The sequence below is a fragment of the Etheostoma cragini genome, chromosome 16 (genome assembly GCF_013103735.1).
Source record: "Etheostoma cragini isolate CJK2018 chromosome 16, CSU_Ecrag_1.0, whole genome shotgun sequence".
Classification (NCBI taxonomy): domain Eukaryota; kingdom Metazoa; phylum Chordata; class Actinopteri; order Perciformes; family Percidae; genus Etheostoma; species Etheostoma cragini.
Window position 1 is genome coordinate 2,403,177 of NC_048422.1, and position 23,179 is coordinate 2,426,355.

At 38.3% G+C, this 23,179-nt stretch overlaps 1 protein-coding gene across 1 annotated transcript in view; it reads right to left on the reverse strand.

The window, feature by feature from the left end:
* Positions 1 to 23,179, reverse strand: part of atp8b1 (ATPase phospholipid transporting 8B1) — a 50,419-nt gene that overhangs the window by 21,579 nt on the left and 5,661 nt on the right. The window contains exons 2-11 of the mRNA XM_034895854.1: positions 12,875 to 13,057; positions 11,160 to 11,257; positions 6,692 to 6,805; positions 6,498 to 6,596; positions 5,932 to 5,993; positions 4,277 to 4,349; positions 3,402 to 3,472; positions 2,777 to 2,859; positions 1,046 to 1,204; positions 431 to 519 (exon numbers count right to left, since the gene is read on the reverse strand). Of these exons, the coding sequence (XP_034751745.1) occupies positions 431 to 519; positions 1,046 to 1,204; positions 2,777 to 2,859; positions 3,402 to 3,472; positions 4,277 to 4,349; positions 5,932 to 5,993; positions 6,498 to 6,596; positions 6,692 to 6,805; positions 11,160 to 11,257; positions 12,875 to 13,040 (1,014 nt within the window). The 5' untranslated portion in view covers positions 13,041 to 13,057. The remainder of the gene's footprint in view (positions 1 to 430; positions 520 to 1,045; positions 1,205 to 2,776; positions 2,860 to 3,401; positions 3,473 to 4,276; positions 4,350 to 5,931; positions 5,994 to 6,497; positions 6,597 to 6,691; positions 6,806 to 11,159; positions 11,258 to 12,874; positions 13,058 to 23,179) is intronic.

Sequence of the window (23,179 nt, forward strand, 5' to 3'; positions counted from 1 at the left end):
TAAATTTATCAGACAAAACTGTAAAAAGGCACCAAAAGGACTAATACTAGCAGTAAATTAAAGATGTGGTAGCATTTGATCTGGACGGAAAGGATAACTCCGGGAGTTGTGTGTTGCGGGTGTGTTGCAATTGTGCTTTTTCACTCTGTGACATAGGTTTGTGGATCTGAATGTCGCGATTTTGGTTTCATATTGCTTATCGTTACAGCCCTACCACACAGTAATCTGGGATGGGTGAACAACGTGATCTGGTTCATTGTCATGTCTTTAAACCAGTCACAGTCGTGGATAAACCAAGCACCGGGAAAAGCCACGGTGCCTTTTGCTAAATCGACTCGGGAAGAAACTTGATTTACTCTGCATAAATCTGAGCAGCAATAATAAAAATGTATTCTGATAGCGTAAAGTTACGAACGTGTCTCAGACTTACCGAGTAAACCATGTAGTTCATCAGCTCGTCAATTTTGGTCCTCTTGAATCTCGTCTTCCCGCCGTTCTTCATGATTTTGGTATCGGCTCCTACGACAACATATATCAAAATGGTGAATGCCATTCATTGTTAGCTATCAATCATCAATAATATTTGTAACTTTTTTACAATCACGGTCAAATTTGATTTGATTATGAAAAATTTATGTTGATTAGGGTTGCAACTTCCAATTATTTTAAATTTCTCAATCGTCCAAAATATAATGAAAAATGCCACATAAGACCTCTAAAAACCCAGAGATATATTTAATATTATATCATGCCAGACAAAGAAAACACAACTCAATCAATTATCAAAATTGTTGCCCATTCATTTTCTGTTGATCCTAAATTAAAATGACTAATTGTTTAAGCTCTAATGTGGAGTGTTCTTTCATACAGATCAGGTGTCACCTAGTGCAAGAAAAAACCTTCTTTTTATATTATATGTAAAGACCAACTTTAATATAGCTTTGAAAAAGTCTTGGTCATGGGAAATAACTGTGTTAAAGTTGGTTAAAGTGATTACTTTGCAATCAAAAAATTAATTTGAGCTGTGCATGTCGAGAGTTCTCACCTGCGAAGATGACCAGGCCGTGAGACACCTCGGTGTTTCTGATCGTGCAGCCGCGGAGCAGCATGTTGTCCAGGTCCAGAGGGTAACGCTTCCCCTCATACAGCATCGTTCCAACAAACTTGTCCAGGCGGTTGTTTGGCTCCTCGCACTCGATTAGAGCTAAGGGAAAAACCATAGGACACGAGAATGGCTTTCATTTTACTGTAAATCAGACGTGTTGTATCATGGGCAGCATGAATTAGCTCACTAACTCCTATGACAGTCCGTCAGTAACTATTGAGATATGTTGCTTTGGACCAAAGATGACATCAGTTTTAAAGTAGTCTATATCCTCTTTCATTCAAACCTTTATTTAACCTGTTGACCCATTGCCATGATTGATTCCACACAACGCTCTTTGGCAAATACAAATCTCTAATTTCATTAATTTTGGAGTGTCCTATTCAATTTCATAGCATTTGAAAAACAAATTGAAGTGGTTTTTAAATAGTATTGAGTAAAAGTTGACATATTCCACTCTGTGATTATCCATCAACTTCCATTCCTTTATATTTTAGTCGTAATAATTCCCAATTTCTGAAAAGGTATAATTTCCTATAAATTAGGTTTATTGGTCATAAATTCCCAAAATAACTGTAAACTAAAGTTAATAAGTTAGTCTTACGCAGTGTTGAAAACGTCAAAAAAAAACATGCACAAACATTGAAAAAAAGAGACAAAAACGTAAGAAAAAGTTAAAAACACTGATGAAAAGCATCAACAAAATTGTTGATTTTTAATTTTGACGGGAAGACAACACAAGGGTTAACCAGGGTAAAAATACTCCTTAAGATTGAAAATCTCTTTACAAAAGTGTTCTGGCAAGTGGCAGGAGCACGGATTCAAATAGACAGAGACCCTAACCCTAACCACCCCCTAACCCCTAAACCAACCTACCCCATAACCCTTTTGGTCCAGTAAATACATAGACACACTTTCACTCATCAAAATCAAACAACAACGTCATCCATGACGTTCTACTTCCAGGATGGCTCCGTTGTCCCCCCCCAAATAAGTTCCTTCCGAGCTTATTTTTGCAGCGGCACCGCGGAAAAGCCGTTTGGTTTAAACAAATTCCAATAAACCCGAGCAGGTTTTACTCCCATCCCAGAATGCTATGTGGACTCTAGTCCAGTGTGTTTGGGGGAGGGTCTGGCAAAGCGAGACTAGTGTTAAAGTTCCCTTAAGTACCCTCTTCCATCTGCCCCAGTGCCTTCAGTTCTCCTACAGCTACACTGGTTTGTACCTCAAAACTTTAGTCACATTTTTAGCTTTTTCCTACTTATTTAATTTCACAGTGGAAATAATTGTAAAACGGGGTAATCTTAAATTTAACTAAGTTTAACTTCTAAACAATGTTATGGACAATACTTCTTTCTTATTTGAAAAGTACAAAATAAAAACTACCAAACCTCAACTGAAAACTGAAACACCAATGTTGTGATAAAAAATATTGAAGAAAATATTGTACACATTGCAGTATGCAAACAACTTATTATTATTATTATTAATATTATTAGTTACTCATTGGCACTCTATTTTTAATTTTGGTGCAGATGAAAATGTACAAAGAAGTTTTTTAAATTACAATTGAATTTTTTTTATATTTTTACAATAATATATAGGTTTTCATTTGATATATTCATTCTGTTCTGCTCTGCGTGATTAGTAGTGCTTTAGGTTCATGCTTACCATTGAACTCAGCCAGCTGACGCTCACCCTGCAGTCTCTCATCAGTCACTCTGAGTCCCAGCTTAAACTTCAGGTTGGTCTCTCTGCGGAGGAAATAGACTAAAACTTCAAAAAAAGGACTGAAAACCAAGCCCAGAGGACAGCAGAACCACAACTTAACAAATTTAAGTTCCTTATATTTCAATTAAAATGGAAAGAATAAAAAATAATTATAAAAATAATTTATAATTCATTCTCTGATGCAAGTTGCATACAACACACTTCAGAAAAACACAGAAGGCAACAGAACATTTACTGTAAAATAGTCCTTGCGGGTCTGTTGATTTAAAGGCGTTTCCCACTTAATCACAGAATATATGCATACACTGGCCAAATGGGCGAGCCGGGCAAACGTTCTTTACACATTTACTCTCCCCTTATAGGTGAGTAATGTGTTGACTTGAAAAAACTACAGATCAAACAAAAACTTAGAGCAAAGAACACTGCTCCAGCAGTCACTCCACACATAATATATTTCATTATTCATATTTGAATGTAGCAACCTATATATTGCAGATCAAAACTAAAATGGTCATAACACAGAATTATGATAAAAGATAAAAATATCTTATTTTGGTTAACCTACCCGTCAAGCTCAGCTGTTTCTACATAGCACAGGCTGTTTGGGTTGGAGCTGGATAACAGTAGGATGTCCGCCTGAAGAGAGTAAAGATACACATTAACAATGTAGAACTCATCAAGCATTCAGATGGGTTTACCACTCAAATCTGCACATACAAATTCTGGTGTATTTCTGCCCTGTGTTTTTTTAAGTGTGCTGGCTGATAACCACCTCTTTGGCCATCCCTGTCTCAAATCATAGAGAGCATTGTTGTAAAATCAGCTGATTTCAACCATCAAAAAACATTTACAGAAACGGTTTAATGAATCTTTGCTTGACTGTGTCAAAATTTACCTTTTAAAATTGAGCTTTTTGTTCAAATATATGGGATTTCATCTCTTTGTCTCATCACGTTACTTGGTGAGTGTCACAGGGTTCAATTTTGGGTCCTATATATTTTTTATATTTAGTTTAGTTTTTTAATCATTTGTAAACCTGCTACATTTTGAACTAATGGACAATATTATGATTCAGACATTCTTTCTTTTGCAAAGGAATATATCTAAAAAGTAATTTTTTCAGTTTACTTCAGTAATCTATATTTTGCAATCATCTTGTTCAAAATATGTGATTTCATCTCTTTGTCTCATCACATTACTTGGTGAGTGCCACAGGGTTCCATTTTAGGTCCTATATTTTTTTAGTTTGTATGTGCTCTGAATTTGTTACATTCTCTGCGGTTCTACATAGATGATGCCTCTTAGAATGTGTCTTACTGACATCAAATGTTGGAAATCACACATTTTTTTGCAGTTTAATAAAAATGCAACAAATCCGTTTTAACTTATTTATCCCAGTTCATTAAAAAGAACTATGGCAAAAAGGCTAAATCCTCTTACTGGAATAAAGTCGTTCTTCTTCATTCGAACAACATCTCCAACTTGCATGTTCCTCCACTTTGTCTCTTGAAACCTGTGGCAGAGATCAATCACAGATTATGTTCTCATCACTTTTTAATGATTTACAAGGACAAGGAAGTCCTAACAAAAAACAAACGCAACCATCCAGACAACACACAAGAACCAGTCAAACAGACAGATGGAAAACCTGTTCAAGGGTTAATCTGCTTTCAACTGGCAGGTAGGGAATTCCAGAGGGTTGCGCCTATAACTGAGGATGCAGTTCATGCAAAAGAATCAAATATCACGATATTTTTGACCAAATGCCTCAATATTGATACCGCAACAACATTGTAGAGTTGACTATTGATGCTTTCAAAAAATATTTACTATATTTTTGATAAATAATCATCAGTAATGTGTATAGAATGACTAAGTGGCATAAAGGCGAATAATAGAACAGTTACAACAGTCTGGTAAGTTCAGAAAATGACATCACTTTACTGTAATGCAGCCTTTAAAACCAGGAAGAGACAAACACTTATGCCCTATCACAATAGCCAAAATCTAAGACGATATCTGGTCTCGTATCACAATATTGATATATTGCCCAACTCTGATATACTTTGAGTGTTAGTAGCAGTATAGCGATAGTCTAAATATGAGTGCTGAAAATGGGTAGCCTGACATCGTCATAATTAGATTCTAGTCAGAATATGGGTCTGATACTGCTCCATTGGGCTGGGATTATGGGTCGTGTTCCAACCAAACCAGGAAAGAAAATGCCTCTGCACTCACCTGGATAGACCTACAACCAATCAGAGCAGCGGAACTCAACTCAACACCAATGAGACGAGACCCACAGTCTATGGACAAAACGAGACGACGCATCGTTTCCAGAGCAACCTCTTTGCAATTCTGTCCTAACTTCCAACTTTTAGACTTTTTTTGTAGCTGGACATATTTTTCATGATGAATCAGAGATCCCATTTTATTTCTCTGACTCATGATTTTCTTCTAACTCCGCTAAGCGCTCGCTCTCTCTCTCACTTCAGTCACACTCTAGCTCGCCCAACCATATAATGTTACCGTGCTTTTGGGCAGACTTGAACAGCTGAATCGCAGTAACATCTTCAGCTGGTTTGAGTTGAGCTTAGACGGTCCGGTTGAAGATTTTAAAATTGATGCTCTGTCAATATCTTCTATAACATAATGACGCAATGGCAGAATCTACACACCTCAATTCTCCAAATTCAACCCAAGAGCTCTTTGGTGACCTAGTTGATTACATAACTATTGATCATCTGTCCATCATTGTATAAAGCCCGCCCCACAACGGATCAAGTGCAGACCGACCTTCCCGACCTCAGATGTGGTGGGTGGGGCTAAATTCGGCTGGCATCCAGGCCTAGAAAATGGGTGTAGCTATTTTGAGAAAGTGTGAGGTTTGAAATAATGAATTTATCAAAACTAATAAGATTGCACTTCTATAGGATGTTATGATAAATCTTAGTGGTGTATCAATATCTTGAGTATCATAAGTTGGCAACCTAAGACTCGAGCTACTGACATTTCTCACAAAAGGTGTCAGTTTTAAAAGATGTGAATATCTTGTTTAATAACTTAAAGCAAAAGTAACATGAATTTTTGCTGACCTGCCATCAAGCAGGACCTCACACTTCCTGTTGTTGATCTCCTTGTCCATCCTGTGCCGCGCCTGGTAAAAAAAAGGTCAGAGTAAACTGGATAATACTATACTTTAATACTTAATAATAATGTACATACTTTTGATTAAAAAAAGCTAAATTTTATCTGACTGAAATAACTTAAATTCCAGTGGCTGTTATCTCAAAAGTAGCTAAAACCTGAGCTTGGAGTAGTTTCTCCCAAAAAAATTATAAAAAAAAATAAAAAATCAAGGATTACTTAGAAAAATCTCAGAAAGAAATCTACTAACAATAAAAAACAAACACACTGCATAATCCACTTCTGGTTATCTCTTATCTTTGTCTAACAGACTCATGGGACACAATGGAAAAAGAAGACATTAACCTAAGCTAACCTTTTACATTATAATTTGTGATGCATGCCGTTCCCCGATCCATACCTGATCTGGCATTGTACATATTGTTTATATTTTGGATTTGTACTTTTTCCACTTTGTATTACTTTGTATGTGGATGAAGAAGGTTTCTTCCTTTCCAAAGGGGAGAAGTCTTACCAGATCGTCCACCAGGTCTTTGATGGCAGTGACTCCAAGCACCACGACTAGAGGAATCAACGTGGTGTACCAGGGCAGAGTAGAAATGTCTGGAATGATCTGACAAAAAAAACACACATGTGATGCCACTTGTTCCTTGTAACAATGTAAGTCAGAAGACAGGTGGATCATCCTGTAGGATTTTTTTGATGTACCTGTAAGATTAGCAGAGCCAGGAAATAGAGGTTGGCAACTCTCTTAAACTGCTCGTACAGGTTCAGGGGGAGGAAGGTGAGAACGTTGTACTTGTACGTCGTGATGGCGTTTCCCTGCACAGGAGAAACACATAACAGTCACTGATTAGCACAGAAGCAGTTGGTATTTTGTCCTGTGCTGTTTAACTACAGAAGATAGGCCCCTTAAAGGGGAAGTCTACCAATTTTACACATCAGCTGGCAAAAGGATTCTCGCCATACCATGAGATCGGGCCAAAATTGCGGGTGAAATGTTCAAAAATCCATCGTGTCAGGCTTCAAGCAATGCATTTGTGTCCGACTGTTTGCAACAATGGCGGATGTGACAGCTCTCAATGATTCATCCAATCACCTGACAGTTTTTTCTTTTGTGCCTGCACTTTTACAAACAGTTTCCAATGATAGCTTCTCAAGATATATCATGTTTCTGTCTAACAAGTCATTTGGAGCATCAGGTTATGGCTCAGGAGGAGCTTCTGCAAAAAAAACCCGTTTTCCTATATCACTGTTCTTTTTAACTCTCCAAAATAACATGATTGATTCCACCCAATGCTCTTTGGTAAGTACAAATCTCTACTTTCATTCATTTTGGGGCGTATTGTAAAAAAAATTAAAGTGGTTTTGAGAAAGTGTTAAGTAAAAGTTGACATTTTCCAGTCTGTGATTATCCATCAACACACATTACTTTTAATTTTTGTCAAAATAATTCCTACTTTCTGCGTTTCTAACTCAAACCATAGGTATAATTTCCTATAAGTTAGTGTTACGTAGAGTTCAAAACATTAAAAAACGCCTCCAAAGTGTTGAAAAAAAGAACAAAAACGTAAGAAAAACATTGATAAAAAGCATCAACAAAAGGGTTGATTTTCAATTTTGACAGGAAGTTAACACAAGGGTTGAACTGAGTTTTGGAGTTTGAAAGACATGGGAGCTAACGGGGAGGGTAATGAAAAGCTTACTGAGATGTATTATGGGAAATAATTAGGATCCAACATTTCGACCCATGCTAATAAGACTTCAAGCACTCTTTTATGAGGTTGTTTCTTATGAATCCTCCAATTTTATGTAAATGCAATAGTAAAACCACAGGAGTAATCATAAATGATTCAGGGTTTACAAACAAATCAATGAAATTAATTTACTATTGTCCAACAATTTATCCTCTTTGAAAGTCAGAATGTTTGCAGTGCAGAGGTTTTGATGTGAAAGTTGGTCCATTTTCTTTGGAGTATTGCTTAACTGAAATATTAACCAATCAGCTAGAGCTTTAAATTACAGGAAAAGGTACAAACTATTTATTTGTTTTTCATGTGTAGGGAAGTTAACAAAAGAGTTGAGTGGTAACGTGAAAATGTGCAGAAACCAAGTAAAGCCATCATCTCTTGAGGGATTGAAAGCTCTCCAATAAATCAAGTACAACACCCATTGACTCACATGCTTCCCCCTTATCTTACATTTCATCTACATATTAAAATTAAAACAGTACAGTAAAACATTATAGCATCAAAAAAGCATAAACGGCTCTTAGCATATCAAACATGACCTTTCAGCAGGCTCCCTTGTTGGAATCAGATCAAATAGTGTTCAAGACCTATGATAGCCATGTAGTATGTAGGTCAGTTGATGCTTACTAATGTCCATTGTACACGTAGTTTAGTTCAAAATAAATTTAGATCGTTGTTGTTTGCGTTCTGCACCTGCTAGCTAATTTGCAGCTGGCTGTTGATTCAATAATAGCGATTGCTGAACGCCCTTGCTCACGTTTGGATTTTAGGGGCCTTATGTAGTAGTTACACTGCATTAAGATAATGTAATCAATAGTGGGTGTACTTTTATTATTTGCTACATATAAATGATTCCTTTGCATTGTGTATGGTAGCCTTTTGCAATGTTACCATTTTCTTTGCAGAACCACACACACACACACACACACACACACACACACACAACTGTACCAAAGCTACCAACGCCCATGTTTGTACTGTTGCTTGATCTCAATAAAGCATCAAGTTGGGGCCAAGTTAGAAACCAGAATCAGCTACAGTGAAGTTTAAAATACAGTCCTATTATAGCCCTCACTAACTGTTATATAATAGAAATTGGAATAGTCTATAGATGTAGTCATTTGGGTTTTGGTTTCTTTATAATGAATTTCTTGTCAAATTTATTTTGTAGACCTGCTGGAGATTTTAAGTCCCCTGTAGTTTCTCATAAAATTTGAGGAACTTCAGACAGACCTGCCGCCGCTGCTAAAAAAAAAACACTTATTAAAATGTTAATGGTTTTAATAAATCTTTTCGGCCTGCCACCATGTCAGAGACAGAGTGTGAGTGTTTAAGAGTGCAGCCTGCCCTGTCTTACTAGTCAACTAAATATCTCTCTCTCTCTCCCTCCCTCTTCTTGTGCCAGTATCAGCTGGGAGGAGGAAGTCCACCAGGAGAGTCCAATGGCAAAAGTTGGTCTTTCTTGTAATGTTGTGATTTTTACATTTATCCATTTTTAAATAGTTTCATTTTAGTTATTATTTGAAAGCTACACGCCACTATTTTGCCGTGCAAAGCCAGAAGACTGTAACTCAATTTTGGTCAAAAATTGTCATTTTTGGAACATTAAAGATCTGCTTTATCATGTGGACAAACGTATTGTTTTGGAGAGAACATTGTGTGTTGTCTTTGCCGTAACTTCAAAAGCCGTAGAGAAGCCGAGGCAGAGTGCCGTAACTTCAGTTACGGTTCTTTGTCTCTGTTTCACGGCGCTTCAGAATGCTCAAAATTAAGTTGCGGTACTCTGCCTTGGTTTTCTGCCCATCAAAACAAAGTTACTCTTTGCCTCGCTGGAGTTATGGTATTACAGGTTAGCTAATCCATAGATATACAGACAGATCATTTATGACTTATTGATCTCACAACGTGTCTTTTACCAGAAGACAGCGTTGTGGAGAGACAAACCGGAAAATAGAAAAAGGCATTCAGGTAGTGTGTTGGGATGTTAATAAAAGCTCCTGTTATCTTAAAAAATTTCACTGCAGTGGCTCAATATCTAAGTGATTTTGACAATGCATATGAGGTCATTAAAATTGGATGGCCGTCATATTCAATTGAGCCAGATTATTAGATTTCGGTGGGCCTATGCCGCCCTGCAGTTTCAAGCACAATTCGTTTGGATACAAGTGTTACATTTTGGAAAATGGGGATTCTGAACAGCGATGGCTACTTAATATGCATGTGCTATCTTTATGTTTGAATCTTCATTCTTGATGATGATGAAGCTGGTTGTATTCTGGTGACTGATGGCCCCTGGCCCAGGACTAGGTTTACATTATGTAAAATTGCACAATGGTGTAGTATTAGGCCCACAGCAATTTCTTTGGATTGACATTGTTGAAAATATTATCGTATATACACTCACTGACCAAAATATTAGGAATACCAGTTATACTATAAAACAGGATGAGAAATAGTATTGTTTAATTACAATTCTATACAATATTTAATAGGGTAATACCTGTATAATACAGTAGTTGATGTGAGAGTTAAAAAGCACCTTTGTGACCATCAAACACAAATTGATTACTTCTCATTTTTTTATTACTTCTCAATATTTTACATTTATAATATCCTAAGCATATTTGTGGCATGCTGACTAGATTTTATGTTGATGCCATCATAAACATCATGACCTGATTTGATGATCAGAAACAAAGTGAGTGATAAATGGAAGTTTATGCGTTTTGCCTTTGCATGACCCCTTATCATCCCAATCATACAAACGCAGAGCATTTTTAAATAAGGGTCAAAGGTCAAGTTTGAGTTTAATATTTTCATGTAGATAAATATCTTAATAAAAAAAATAATTATTGCCATATTTTCAATATCCTAACAAAATAAGTTTAAAGTCATTTTTCCTCAGTTCTACACTGAGGAGACTCTCAGAGGAGTTAAAGTCTTTTGGCTTATGTGTTTTTTATGATGTTAAACTTTTGACCACTTTTTGTAATGTTAAAATAAAGGAATTACTGTTGAAGTAGCCAATTAGTATTTTTTTATGGACTGTGGTATATCGACTTTGGTATTGAATCCGGTGTACTTTTGGTAGTATTGGTAAAGACTACTAGATTTTTGACATTGTGACATCCCTAGTTGATTGTGATGAAAACTTCCTGAAACTAATGATGGCTTTAAAGGAAGAACATTTTTACATTTCTACTCTGATATGTACGTATATACAACTGTAACAGAATTTCACAGAATTTAGTATAGTATTTCTGATTCTGAAATCAATGACGGTTGGAGGATTCAAATAATTGTCAACCTGATGAATAGATTGTTTAAAACCCTTTGTCCAGTGTGCTCGGGATCAGGGTCTACCAGGACCAACAACAAAGGAGGATAAAGACCCCTTCAGTCCATGTAATTGGGTTATGACTTACAGAGTATCTGCTCTTCTTGATGCACAGGAAGACCTTTTTCTGAAATTCTGGCAGGTGGTGATAAGGTCGGTCATTGGCTTTCACCTTCCACGCCATCTCTGAAAAAGAAAACATGAAAAAATTGGTTACTTCATTTACATACATATAAGTAAGGGTGACCCCAAATAGTGGAATATTTTATCCTTCAATCGAAGGAGCCTGATTATAGTTTAAGTCATTTTGGCTATTTGGGGGTTCTCAATATTGAATTTTTACTTTTTTTTAATTTTAACTACCTGTTTTCTCCCAGTTAGCTTAAATACAGCATATTATGATATAAAATTCAACATGACCCCCCCCTCTTTAACAGAACTTAAAATACATCTGTGTGTTCAATTATTTATAACTAATCTGGTTATTATAGGAGGAAGTGTTATATATCAGAAATATGGATTTCTTTAAACTAAATTGGCCAAAAGCAACATGGATAATTCCATACAACATTCTTCAGGTAAAATTAATGATTACCTTCAGTGAATTTTTTGCATGTTTTATTTAATCTTATAGCATTTGAATTCTTTTTTTTACTAATGGTTTCAAAACAGTATCCGGACTAAACTTTGAAATATACCCATCTGTGATCTACTCAACATCCTCTGATCTTAAGTACTAGTCAAAATTATTAAAATTTCTGCCTTTTTAACTAAAAACTGATATATAATTTGATATAAATGAGGTTTGTTGACCATGAATTCCAAGAATAAGTGTAAAACCTTTTGTTAAACCAGCTCAGGTTTATTTTAAAAAGCACCTAAAGCATGGAAAAATTGACAAATAGATCTGAAAAGCAACAAAAACATCAGAAAAGCACCAAAAAATGTTCATTTTCAATTTTGACCTGGAAGGTCACGGTTAATGGGACGACAACATAAAGGTTGATACAACACATTATCAACAGAAACAATGTACGCAAATCTAAAGTATTTTAATGTTGCTGCGGGACAAAGTGAGACTAGCCTCCAATCAAATGCCATGTATGTAGATATTATATTCATATAGTGGATCCATACAAACAACACAATAGATGTTTTGGAACTTTTGATATTTATTGCCCGTCATTTGGGCTCGCCGTACCTGTCTCTCGTTGTGTGGTTTGTTGTGTGTCCAACTCATATGTACAGTCTATGGTCCGACCAACAACCGCCCAACTCCACCTCTGATTGGTTCCCCATAAAATTCTACTTAACCTCAGCCAATCGTCAGCATGTATGCGCTTTACCAAGGAAGGACAGTAAAATAAGTCTTTGCCTCTCGGCTCAGAGATCTAGTTGGTCATGTGAAAAAAACAGCTTCAATTATAGTAACACGCAACATTTTTTGGCAGTAATAGTAGTTATTAAGATGGGAAGAGTAATCAAATAGATTTCTCGTTATCAGTCATCTGGCGAGTTCACAGTGCGTTCCTACACTGTGACAAGAGTGTGTAAATGAAAATATAAAAAAAAAAAAATGCCAGTTGTGTGTTGACAGAGCGCACCGTACTGTACCAGAATTTCTCCTCTCATTTTTCCCGGCTAATGTATACCGGGAGAACTGGCATTACCCAGTTATTCATTTAACCGGGGTCTTAACCCGGTCACTGCTATGCATGTAAACCTACTGACAGCTGAATGCTTCATCACTGTAGTCATCTCCCTCAAAATGAAATGAAGTGATCGGTGTCTTTAGTTACTCACCGCTGGGTCTAGCATCTGCTGGGGGATGCAGGACTCCGGCTCCTGGTGGCTCTGGTTCCCCTTCAGAGCTTTCAGCCAATTCATCATCTGTCTCATCATCACTGTATGGCATAACCTCATCGTCAGGCCCCAGGGAACCATCGGAGTCTGCCCTCCGCCGACTCATCTTGTCAACTCAGGGATCTGTGACAAAGAAGAGAGCAATAAATGTAACACAAAATGTATTCTGATTTTTTAAGCAATCACATAAAGAGGTAGAAGAAGGGCTGTATCCAACAAAGTTTTTTAACTTTCCAAAACAACCCACCACACCCACTTCAGCCATTTTACCAGTGGCTCAAGGGGTAATACTTGTCTGTCAGTTGGTCAAGACTGAAATATCAACAACAATTGATTGGCACAAAATCCGATACAATCATTCACAATTCCCAGAGGGTGCATCATAATGACTCTGGAGATCTCCTGACCTTTCCATCAGTCCCGCCACTTGTGGTTTACAGTAAAAATTGAGGAATTTTATCACGTCAACGTTTCAATGTTTCCATTTTGGACTAAATCCTTAATACTTGCAATGGTAATGACGTCAGCTCTACTTTGTATTAAGTGTCACTTAGCACATGTTAGCATGCTAACACGCTAAACTAAGATGGTGAACATGGTGCTAAACATCAGCATGTTAACATGCTACTTAGCATTTAGCTCAAAGACTCACTGTGCCCATGTATAGCCTCACAGAGCCAGTAGCATGGATTTAGACTTCTAGGACTTCTAGTACTTCTAGTTTATCAACCCAATTTAGTTAGCATAACAGATATGAGCGCAGAAATCATCTTACGTGAAGGTTTCACGTGTGATTCATGAAAACGTTCGTTTCACACCAATCAGAATCATGGTCGTACAGTGATAGATGCAGCGGCTGGAAACTATGGTCATTTAATTATCACGCCCCAATATATTCTTGGTTTTGAGGCCTCAACCCCTTCCATTTACGACATGGTTAGACGTAATCCGGCTAAGAAGCGGCTATTTTCAGAGATGGGGATTGAATCCCTGTCACCTCAGGTTCATTTGCAGTAATGTGTGTACTATTTGGCAGCCTGAACACTTGTATTAGGCTGTAGGAAGAATGCAGATTGGAAAGAGATCACTGATGCGGTCAACAGTGTTGCCGTAGTAAACCGGACTCCAGCTGAATTTTATTTAATTTATACATCCTTGACATATGTATGCTATAGTCCTAATAGTAATACACAGGCTTATATTGCAATATCTTAGGCCTACATGTAGGTGTACCTATACTGTATTAAGTAGGTTTAATAGTCTTTCATTTTACTCATGTATTTTTCATAACACAGAGCCAGGCAACTGTAAGCTGTGAGGGAGACCGTGTCCTCCGCCCCCCTGTGCTGGACCACCACCCCGACCCTGTCTCCTGACAGCAGAGTGGCTGGAAAAACAACCTGAAATATGTCGGTCAATGGCAGAAAGAAATCGCTCCCTTGTGGCCATTAACGACACTTAAACGACTTATTGTCTCCTAAAAGAGCCAGATCAACAGATGACAACTTCTTCTCCTCCCGTTACATGCTGCACCGCAAGTCCACACTGACTCAAAAACTTGTGTACATGATGTCAGACCAGATGTGAGATTTTATCGGAGCCCACGCACACATTCAAATTGATAAAAGCCTTGCTTTGCGTAGGAATCGGCGTGCACCCAACCTCTTCCTGATTGAGATCGTATGCACGTTTCAGAAATGATGGCCCTAGTCTTTTTTTCTACTGAGAAACACACAGTGTTGTTGGAAAAAAGATAAGTGAGGAAATGGGTCGCGACCATGAGGATACAATGACAGCAGGCTTTCGGACTCTGCCCTCACCTTCTAACAACGTCGAACGACACCTTGTAAAACCTACTTCATTTGAAGCAAACTAAGGCCTTGAGGTTTTATGGTATCAGTTGGCATACCCAAAATCCAGGACTGAAGAAACAAACAGTGCAACCATGTTTTTATGGTCAGCAGACATATGGACAAATTAACGTAAAGTGTGAGAAAGACCGAAGTAAAAAAAAAAAACGCTATGACATCAGTGACATTCTTTACATCGACAAGGCCAACATGTTCAAAAATGTCACAATATGACTTTGCACTTTAAAACAAAAACGGCCCAGACGGAACAAGATATGCGGATGCAATGAATCAGGAAAGAAGGATGAGGAATGAGTCAGCTGTTAGAAATTAAGTCATAGGTGCATCAATGAGGAAATGATGGATCAGTTAAAATCAAGTTAGCCTCAAGAAGGTTGTAACATTTAAAATTACAGGAAATTCATAGGCATAAAAACTTAACCTCCATCTTGATATGGTGTGTCATCAATACTCCTTAAACAAATATAGAAATAACGAGTGCAGTGCAACTTTGAGGAATATGGCCACACCTTCCTGGTCATTGTCCCTTTCTACTCCGAGACAGTTCCTTGTATTTACAAGCGCTTTATTCAGCTAATTTACTGTATGTTCTTAGCAGTAACCTGACACCAGAGATGTCCGTGTGAACAGGAAACCTGGGGCCAGATATGTAAATGATGCGTTTGACATTTTACACACGTAAACTGGTATTTATAAACGGAAAAATACAAATGTGAATGTTGTATGCACTTGGCCCCTGCTCCAGATTAAAGGACTGACCCAAACATAGTTAAAACGTGCTACATGTGTGATGCAGAAACCACAATAACTAACTGGAAGAGCAGGATGAACCTCTAATGGCAGACTGTCAAGAGCTTTGATGACAAAGTCATCACACAATCTTTTAGAAAACATGACCTTTTAAACAAGGTGTGTGTAAAAGGATAAGTCCAATCCTATAAGAGACAAAAAAAAACATGGTATTGTTCCCTCAGTATTTAGTTTTATTGTTAAACTGTATGTAAAATGAGTAAACATGAGTCACGTAACGTTATTCTTAGGTTCCATCTATGTGCTGGATTTTTCCTTCGGTAGCTTGTAAATTCATTATTTATCATCTTTTGTCACAATGTTGAGTAATGACAGTAGGCTAGTAGTGGTCATAGTGGATGATTATATGATGTGTGATGCAATATTGTGTTATGTATCTGGAAATGTTCATTAGCTGTAAAGTTACGTGTGATATCTGTGAAAGCTGAACTGCCTCACAGTAGTAAAACAGATTTGACTCTGATCCAAAGACTCTATCCATTATATCCAAATGTTAATGAGAAATCGTGTTAAATAATCGGGATTTCAATACTGACCAAAACAATGGTGATTATTTTTTCCATAAATCGTGCTGAGTTTCCTCTACTGCGCACATAAGAATCCTTTCTTTTCCTATAATCTCATTTCATGTTTAACGTGTTTCCCTGCGAGGTTTGGGGATCTGTTGTATCCCCAATCTGCCAGATTTTGCATTTGATATAATCACATGCCAACACATTTGAATGCCTAATCATGACTGACAGCACGGCCAGAAACCGCCGCAAGCTGAAATTCACAGTGAGCATCCCCTAATCAGTTTTAGGAACACGTCACATTACAGATATGTTTGATTAAGATCCTGCACTGGAGAATATGTAAGAAGGGCGGATGTCATTTGGACTCACATACCAGTGCAGCAACACAATGCTATTTTTAGACCAAAACAAAAGCAATGCACAATCCACAAAATCCTTTTTCATTATGCAAGAAATGAACCCAAATAGCTGTTATAATTGTGTCTTACCAAAAAGCAGAAACTAGCAAATATCTGACCAAAGAATAAGTGGACGAGACTACAACCAATCAGGCCGAGGATTTAAGTACATAAGAGATCTGGCACGCAAAGCTACAAACCCTTTTAGGTTAGTTCTTAAGTGTTGAGACTCAATCTCAAACATAGATGTAAATGTCAAACTCCAGATATGTGTCAGAAAGGTGATGGTTGGCAAACATTTTACCCAATTTCACCTTTGGTCAGAAAAAAACTAACCACCTCTGCTGTTACTGAGCCGTGCAGTCAGTGTTTCCCAACGTTCAAATCAAAAGGTGAGCAGAACAATAAGGAATCCAGCCCGGCGAACATTCCTGTAACTGCTCATTTAAAGAAACTGTGTTTGACTGAATGAGCTTTGGCTGGTTACACAGGTCTGCACATGAAGACTGTGTGAGACGGGGGAAGGAAAACAAAGTCTGTTAAAGATGAGGGGGGGTAAAGAATGAGGAGGAGCTAAAACAAGAGGACAGCTAAACTCTCAAAGTATTACAACATCGTTCTTTACTCGTTAGATTTTGGTCTCGTTGACCGTTCTTGAGCCAGAATGCAATTTTCTTTACATGACAGGTTTTGTATTAAAAAAAAAGGAACCAAATAAAGATTAATTTCCTTCCCAGAGGAAGATTTTGTCCACAATTAAAGATGACCACTAGTTGTCAGGAGCCAGTTTGAGTCAAGATGACCTAAAGGACGCTGTCTTCATCTGAAGATATACGGTATGTGTTTTGTCACCAACATCCCGTCAAACAACATGCCGCACCAAAGGAACACACAACCTCGTCTAAAGCCCTGCGTCACGCCTGCTTTCATCTACACACTCTTTGTACACGCCATCGCTGAATGCATGCACGCTATTAAAAGATAAAAAGGTTTCCTTGATTGTGAAACACAGACAGACATTTTTTTTATTACAGGGACCTGGCTTGAAAACAATGCCTCAATCCTGTCCATGAATTAAATGTTATATCAGTCAACGCATACATCGGATTGGCTCGATATGTCAGGGCAAGGTAGAGAGAAGACTCTGTACAAGAGCAACTACTGGGAGTTTGGGGTCACTTTGACATTTCTGTTTACATCCTACGACACGCCATACCCTCCTCAACGGCTCTATGCAGCCCCAGATGGAGAAGCTGTGGGTGATTCCATTAATCCCCTTTAGTTTCTGCAAGTTTCCTGTCTCTACAAATAACACAGGGCATGGATGGATGGCCAGCATTGGATTTATGTTGCAACAACAAACACATGAGCTCCGATGTTGGCTGGTTATCAAGATTCAAGGAAGAGACAAAAGATAGATTGTCCAGAAATCCTTTCAGTCAAATGAGTCTGAGATATGATGTGATGTTGATCAATGGCAATTTTAACTCGGCTAAATTTGTCTAGTTTTCCCGATTCTGTAAATAGAGTTTGAGTGTGATGAGCCAACCCCCAATCCCCAATCTGTATTCCCGTTCTGAACTTTTGTTAACCCTCCTGTTGTCTTCGGGTCTAATTGAACCCTTTTTCAAACAGTTTCTATGTCTGAAATTTGGGTTTCTTTCAAACAAATGTCCAAAAAAGTAACGTAGATGGTTCCCAACAACGTTCCTCAAGGTAAATCATTAATCAGTTTACTACTTTCATTGAATTTGGGTGTTTTCTGTCAATTTTATAGCATTTGGAGAAAAAAAGAATTGAAAAAAAAATGTCAAAAAAGACAAATGTCCATAAAAGTGACTAAAATGTCAAAAGATTTATAAAAAATAATGCGATGATCAACAGGCTTATGTTAGGCCAGCAGATTGGAAGAATTTGTTGCTGTAAAAAAAATCATGTTGTGTCTTTCTGTCTGGCAAACAGATGCATGGAAGACAGGTAAATAGTAGGGGACAGAACGTGGCATCATAGTTGCTAAGTCAAACCAAAATAAACCCAGAATCAAAAATGACTTACTAAAAAAAAAAAACACCTTGAGTCATAAAGTTTTTATGTAGTAAGAGTTGGATTCTTTCTATCTCAGAGCCACTGCTAAAAACAGTAAAATGCAACCTTTAATGAACTAAAAAAGATGAGGACATGTAATGGGGCAAGAGAAGATGAGGAACTATAATGGGGGGGAAAAGAAGAAAAATGACTTGTTACTGTTAACAAGTATTGAAATAAATGAAGACATTTTGGCAACACTGCCAGAGATATCCAATGAGCCTCAAAACCAAAAACCTCATTCAATTGATGCGATTTCCTCCTGAGGTCTCAACACTTCCTGGTCTCACAGAAACCAGGCTCTCAGATGTCAGCAGCAGCAGGGCAGCGAGGTTTGCCCATCTCAAAAAACAGGATTGGGTCTATTGGTTTTGTGCCAGGGCGTTACTATGGCAACAAAAAAGAGAAGGCCGGGGGGGAGGGGGGGGGGGAGGATTCACGGAGCGGGACAAAAGAGAGCATACCTGAGTATCGACACTGAAACCTGAGAGGAGGCGCAGCCTACTCAGACCACTGAGGTTAGTAGGAGGCTTCAAAAGGGAAATTAAGGAGGGGAGCGGACAAAATACTGCAAGCCCAGTATGGATTTGTAGTTTATTTCAGAGTTTCTAGCTCCAACGCTCCTGTAAAGACAATCTCTTTAAATATATGTGGTCACTTTTTTCCCAAAATACTTTTTCAAGTTACGTTTTTCTATCATAGTCTGTTGATGTTAGTTTCATTTTTATTATATTAGGGGACAGGATAGTGGTTCAATGACAAAACATCATGGCCACTGAGTTACAGCCATTTAAAGCTGGGGTAGAAAGTTTATTTTTTGTGTCCTTGGACAATAAAAAAAATCCTTATCTTTCAGCATGTTGTAATTGAAGTGGTCTGAGAAAGAAAAACAAGGCTTCTGTATTCCCTCCTTGGATCTATTTTTTAGGCTTTTGTGACAGGAGACATTGGCGATCACAGGTCATTTTGGAGAGAGGGGGTTCCTATTACGCGTCCCTTCGGAGAGCGTTCTGCTAAACGTAGCCAAAGACTCAGCTAACCTCTTAGATAAGACACTTTACTGTACATACGGAAAGTATTCACAGCGCTTTACTTTTTCCACATTTTGTTATGTTACAGCCTTATTCCAAAATGGATTAAATATACGTTCTTTCTCAAAATTGTACACACAATACCTCATAACGATATGATTTTATGCTTGCAAAAAGTATTCACAGCCTTTGCTCCATACTTTGTTGTGGCACCTTTGGCAGCAATAACAGCCTTGAGTCTTTTGGAATATTTAGCAACAAGCTTGGGACACCTATCTTTGGCCTAGGGCTGAAAAATTAATCAAATTTTTATCGCAAGCCCAAATTTGACTTCCCACGATCAAATTGGCGCGATCGAGGGATTTGTTTTAAATGCGTCATTTCATAGAACGCTCCGTAAACCACTGTCTGATCATGTGCCAGTCAGAGGTGTTCCCTACATCGCGCAGATTAGTTTCTAGATGTAGACAGTCACAGAGGACAGAGTAACGGGAGGAAAACTCAACAGGTAGCAGACGGTTATATGGAGGTCTCAAGGTTTACCAGTTTACCTGTAAACGCAACATTCATAATGAGTCAGCAGTCTCTCTGTGAGTAGCACTCCCACTCTCTCCCTAGCTCTTTAAATCAGTTGGTGTTGACAACAACTGAAGGAGCTTTCTCAAAGATAATTGTTTTTTTAAATCCTTCGCTATCTATTTAAAATATAATTTGTTTTGGTACAAAAAATCATCGTGATAATGAATTGTGATCACAACATTGATCAAAATAATCGTGATTATCATTTTGGCCATAATCGTGCAGCCCTACTTTGGTCAATTTGGCCCATTCCTCTTTACAAGAATCTCTCGAGCTCCATCAGGTTGGATGGGGAGTGTCGGTGTACAGCCGTGTTCAGATCCCTCCAGAGATGTTCAATGGGATTCAGGTCTGGACTCTGGCTGGGCCGCTCTAGGACATTCACAGAGATGTCCTGAAGCCACTGCTTCCATATCTAGGCTGTGTGCTTAGGGTTGTTGTCCTGTGGAAAGATGAACAGTTGTCCCAGTCTAAGGTCAAGAGCACCCTGGAGTAGGTTTTCTTCCAGGATGTCTCTGTACATGGCTGCATTCATCTTTCCCTCAATCCTGACTAGTCTCCCAGTTTCTACTGCTGAAAGGTATTGGTATTGGCCAGGTGATAAGCGGTGCCTGGGGTCCTCCAAACATAACGCTCGGCATTCACACCAAAGAGTCCGATCTTTGTCCATCAGACCAGAGAATTTGGTTTCTCATGGTCTGAGAGTCTTTCAGGTGCCTTTTGGCAGACTTCAGGTGGGCTGCCATCTGTCTTTTACTAGGGAGCGGCTTCCGTCTGTCCTCTTTACCATACAGGCCTGATTGGTGGAGTGCTGCAGTGATGGTCGTCCTTCTGGAAGTTTGTCCTCTCTTCACAGAGGAACCCTGGAGCTCTGTCAGAGGTACCATTGGGTTATTGGTCACTACCCTAACTTAAGCCCTTCTCCCCCGATCATTCAGTTGAAAGGGGACAGCCAGCTATAGAAAGAGTCCTAGCGGTTACAAACTTCTTCCATGTACGGCTGATGGCGGCTATGGTGCTCATCATCAGCAGACATTTTTCTGTAGCCTTCCCCAGATCTAAGGCTCGAGACAATCCTGTCTCGGAGGTCTACAGACAAGTTCTTCGACTTCTTCGAAGTTCTTCTTGCTTTTTTAATCCGACATGCACTGTTAACTGTGGGACCTTATATAGACAGGTATGTGCCTTTCCAAATTAAGTCCAATCAACTGAATTTACCACAGGTGGGCTCCAATTACACTGTAGAAACATCTTAAGGATGATCAATGGAAACAGAATGCACCTGAGCTCAATTTTGAGTTTGATTGCGAAGGCTGTGAATACTACTAAAAGCAGAAAAAGTGATTTCTTGGTTTTGTATTTTTCATAAATTGGCAACTGTGTAAAAAGGTAGTCCAGTTTTATTGCCCAGTTTTCATTTGCTGAGAAAACAGTCAGAAGAGCTGGTCTGCTAGAATTATTTTCAGCCAGCTAGTCTCGCATTGCCAGACCTCCACAGCGCTGTGGAGGAGGGTCTGGCTAGTCCATGCAGCCCTCCAGGATGGGAGAAAACGTGCTCTGGTTTATTTGCATTTAAACGAATCTCATTTTGCTTCTGCATAATAGCCTCGGGATGGAAGTTGTTTTGGTAGAACAATAAGAAACAACAAGAAAATTATTTGAGTTGTGCAACAGAAACCCCTGATTAGACAGATAGTCTAGCTAGCTGTCTGGATTTACCCTGCAGAGATCTGAGGACCAGGTAACCATAGTCCTCAGATTGGACAGATAGTCTAGCTAGCTGTCTGGATTTACCCTGCAGAGATCTGAGGACCAGATAACCATAGTCCTCAGAAATCCACCAGAGTTTAAAATGCCAACACAAAGGAAGCGGAAGATGATGGACATCCAGTCTGAAAAGAGAGACATTCAGTAGAATTTCTATCGGCACCTGAAACATCTCTGGAAAAAAATCACTGTATGTGGTCTCAAAGAGCTTCACAACAAAAAGATGTCCTTCTTATAGAACTGTCGCCATTAAACGACATCAGAATGAAATGAATGAGTAGTGACGGGAGGAGCTGGGCAGTGAGTAGTAAGAGCACAAGAGGTCTTACTTCACTTCAAATTCAAATTTGTGGGATAGTTTTTTTAAAAACTGAAGGATGGGACAGAAAACAAGCCTCCTTGGCAAATGTATTGGCCTTCCTAAAGCGATCCTTTGTGCAGGCAAGAGCTGGTAATTGTAGGAAAAGGAATATATTTTACTTAATATTTTTCATGATGAGTACCTTATGTGACAGAGGTCTGGGCTACAGCAGAGTGGAATGGCATGGTGTGTGTGTGTGTGTGTATTATTTCATTTTTATTTATTTATGAACCCCTGGAACCTGATAGTGTTTCAATAGCATGATTTCTGCTCATGTTTAAGACTTCATGCATATTCCAAATATATCTTAACCCATCTGTGCTCTGATATTTTAAAAGAATAAGAATCACAATTTAGTGAGATTAAAGTCCCAACATTTCAAGATTAAATCCACCTGTCCAAGTCTTGCTGTGCATTACGTTATTGCTCTGCTGATGTAGCAGGTGCTACGCTCACTAATCTTTGAAGGACTGCTTCTACTACTAGTAGTTTCTGTGCAATCTGTTCTATTGGCTGGACAAAGAGAGAGACCGAGAGAGAACACAGTGACTCTGCACATAGAGCAGTAAACCCTAAACAATCTTCCACTTATCTCCTTTATCCATCATAATAAACTAGTAATCTCTCTTGAAACTTCCCTTAAGCCATTATCTTATCTTTAATATTTGGATAAGTGAAGATAAGTGTAAAAAAAGCATTCGTGTGAGGCTGTGCTAAGTTATGAGAAATACAAAAGGCGTGGAGTGTAGTTAGTTTAAATTTTTTTCACTGTAAACAGCTGTTTATTAATAATATATTCTATAAAAAGTCAGAAATATCCCATTTTGC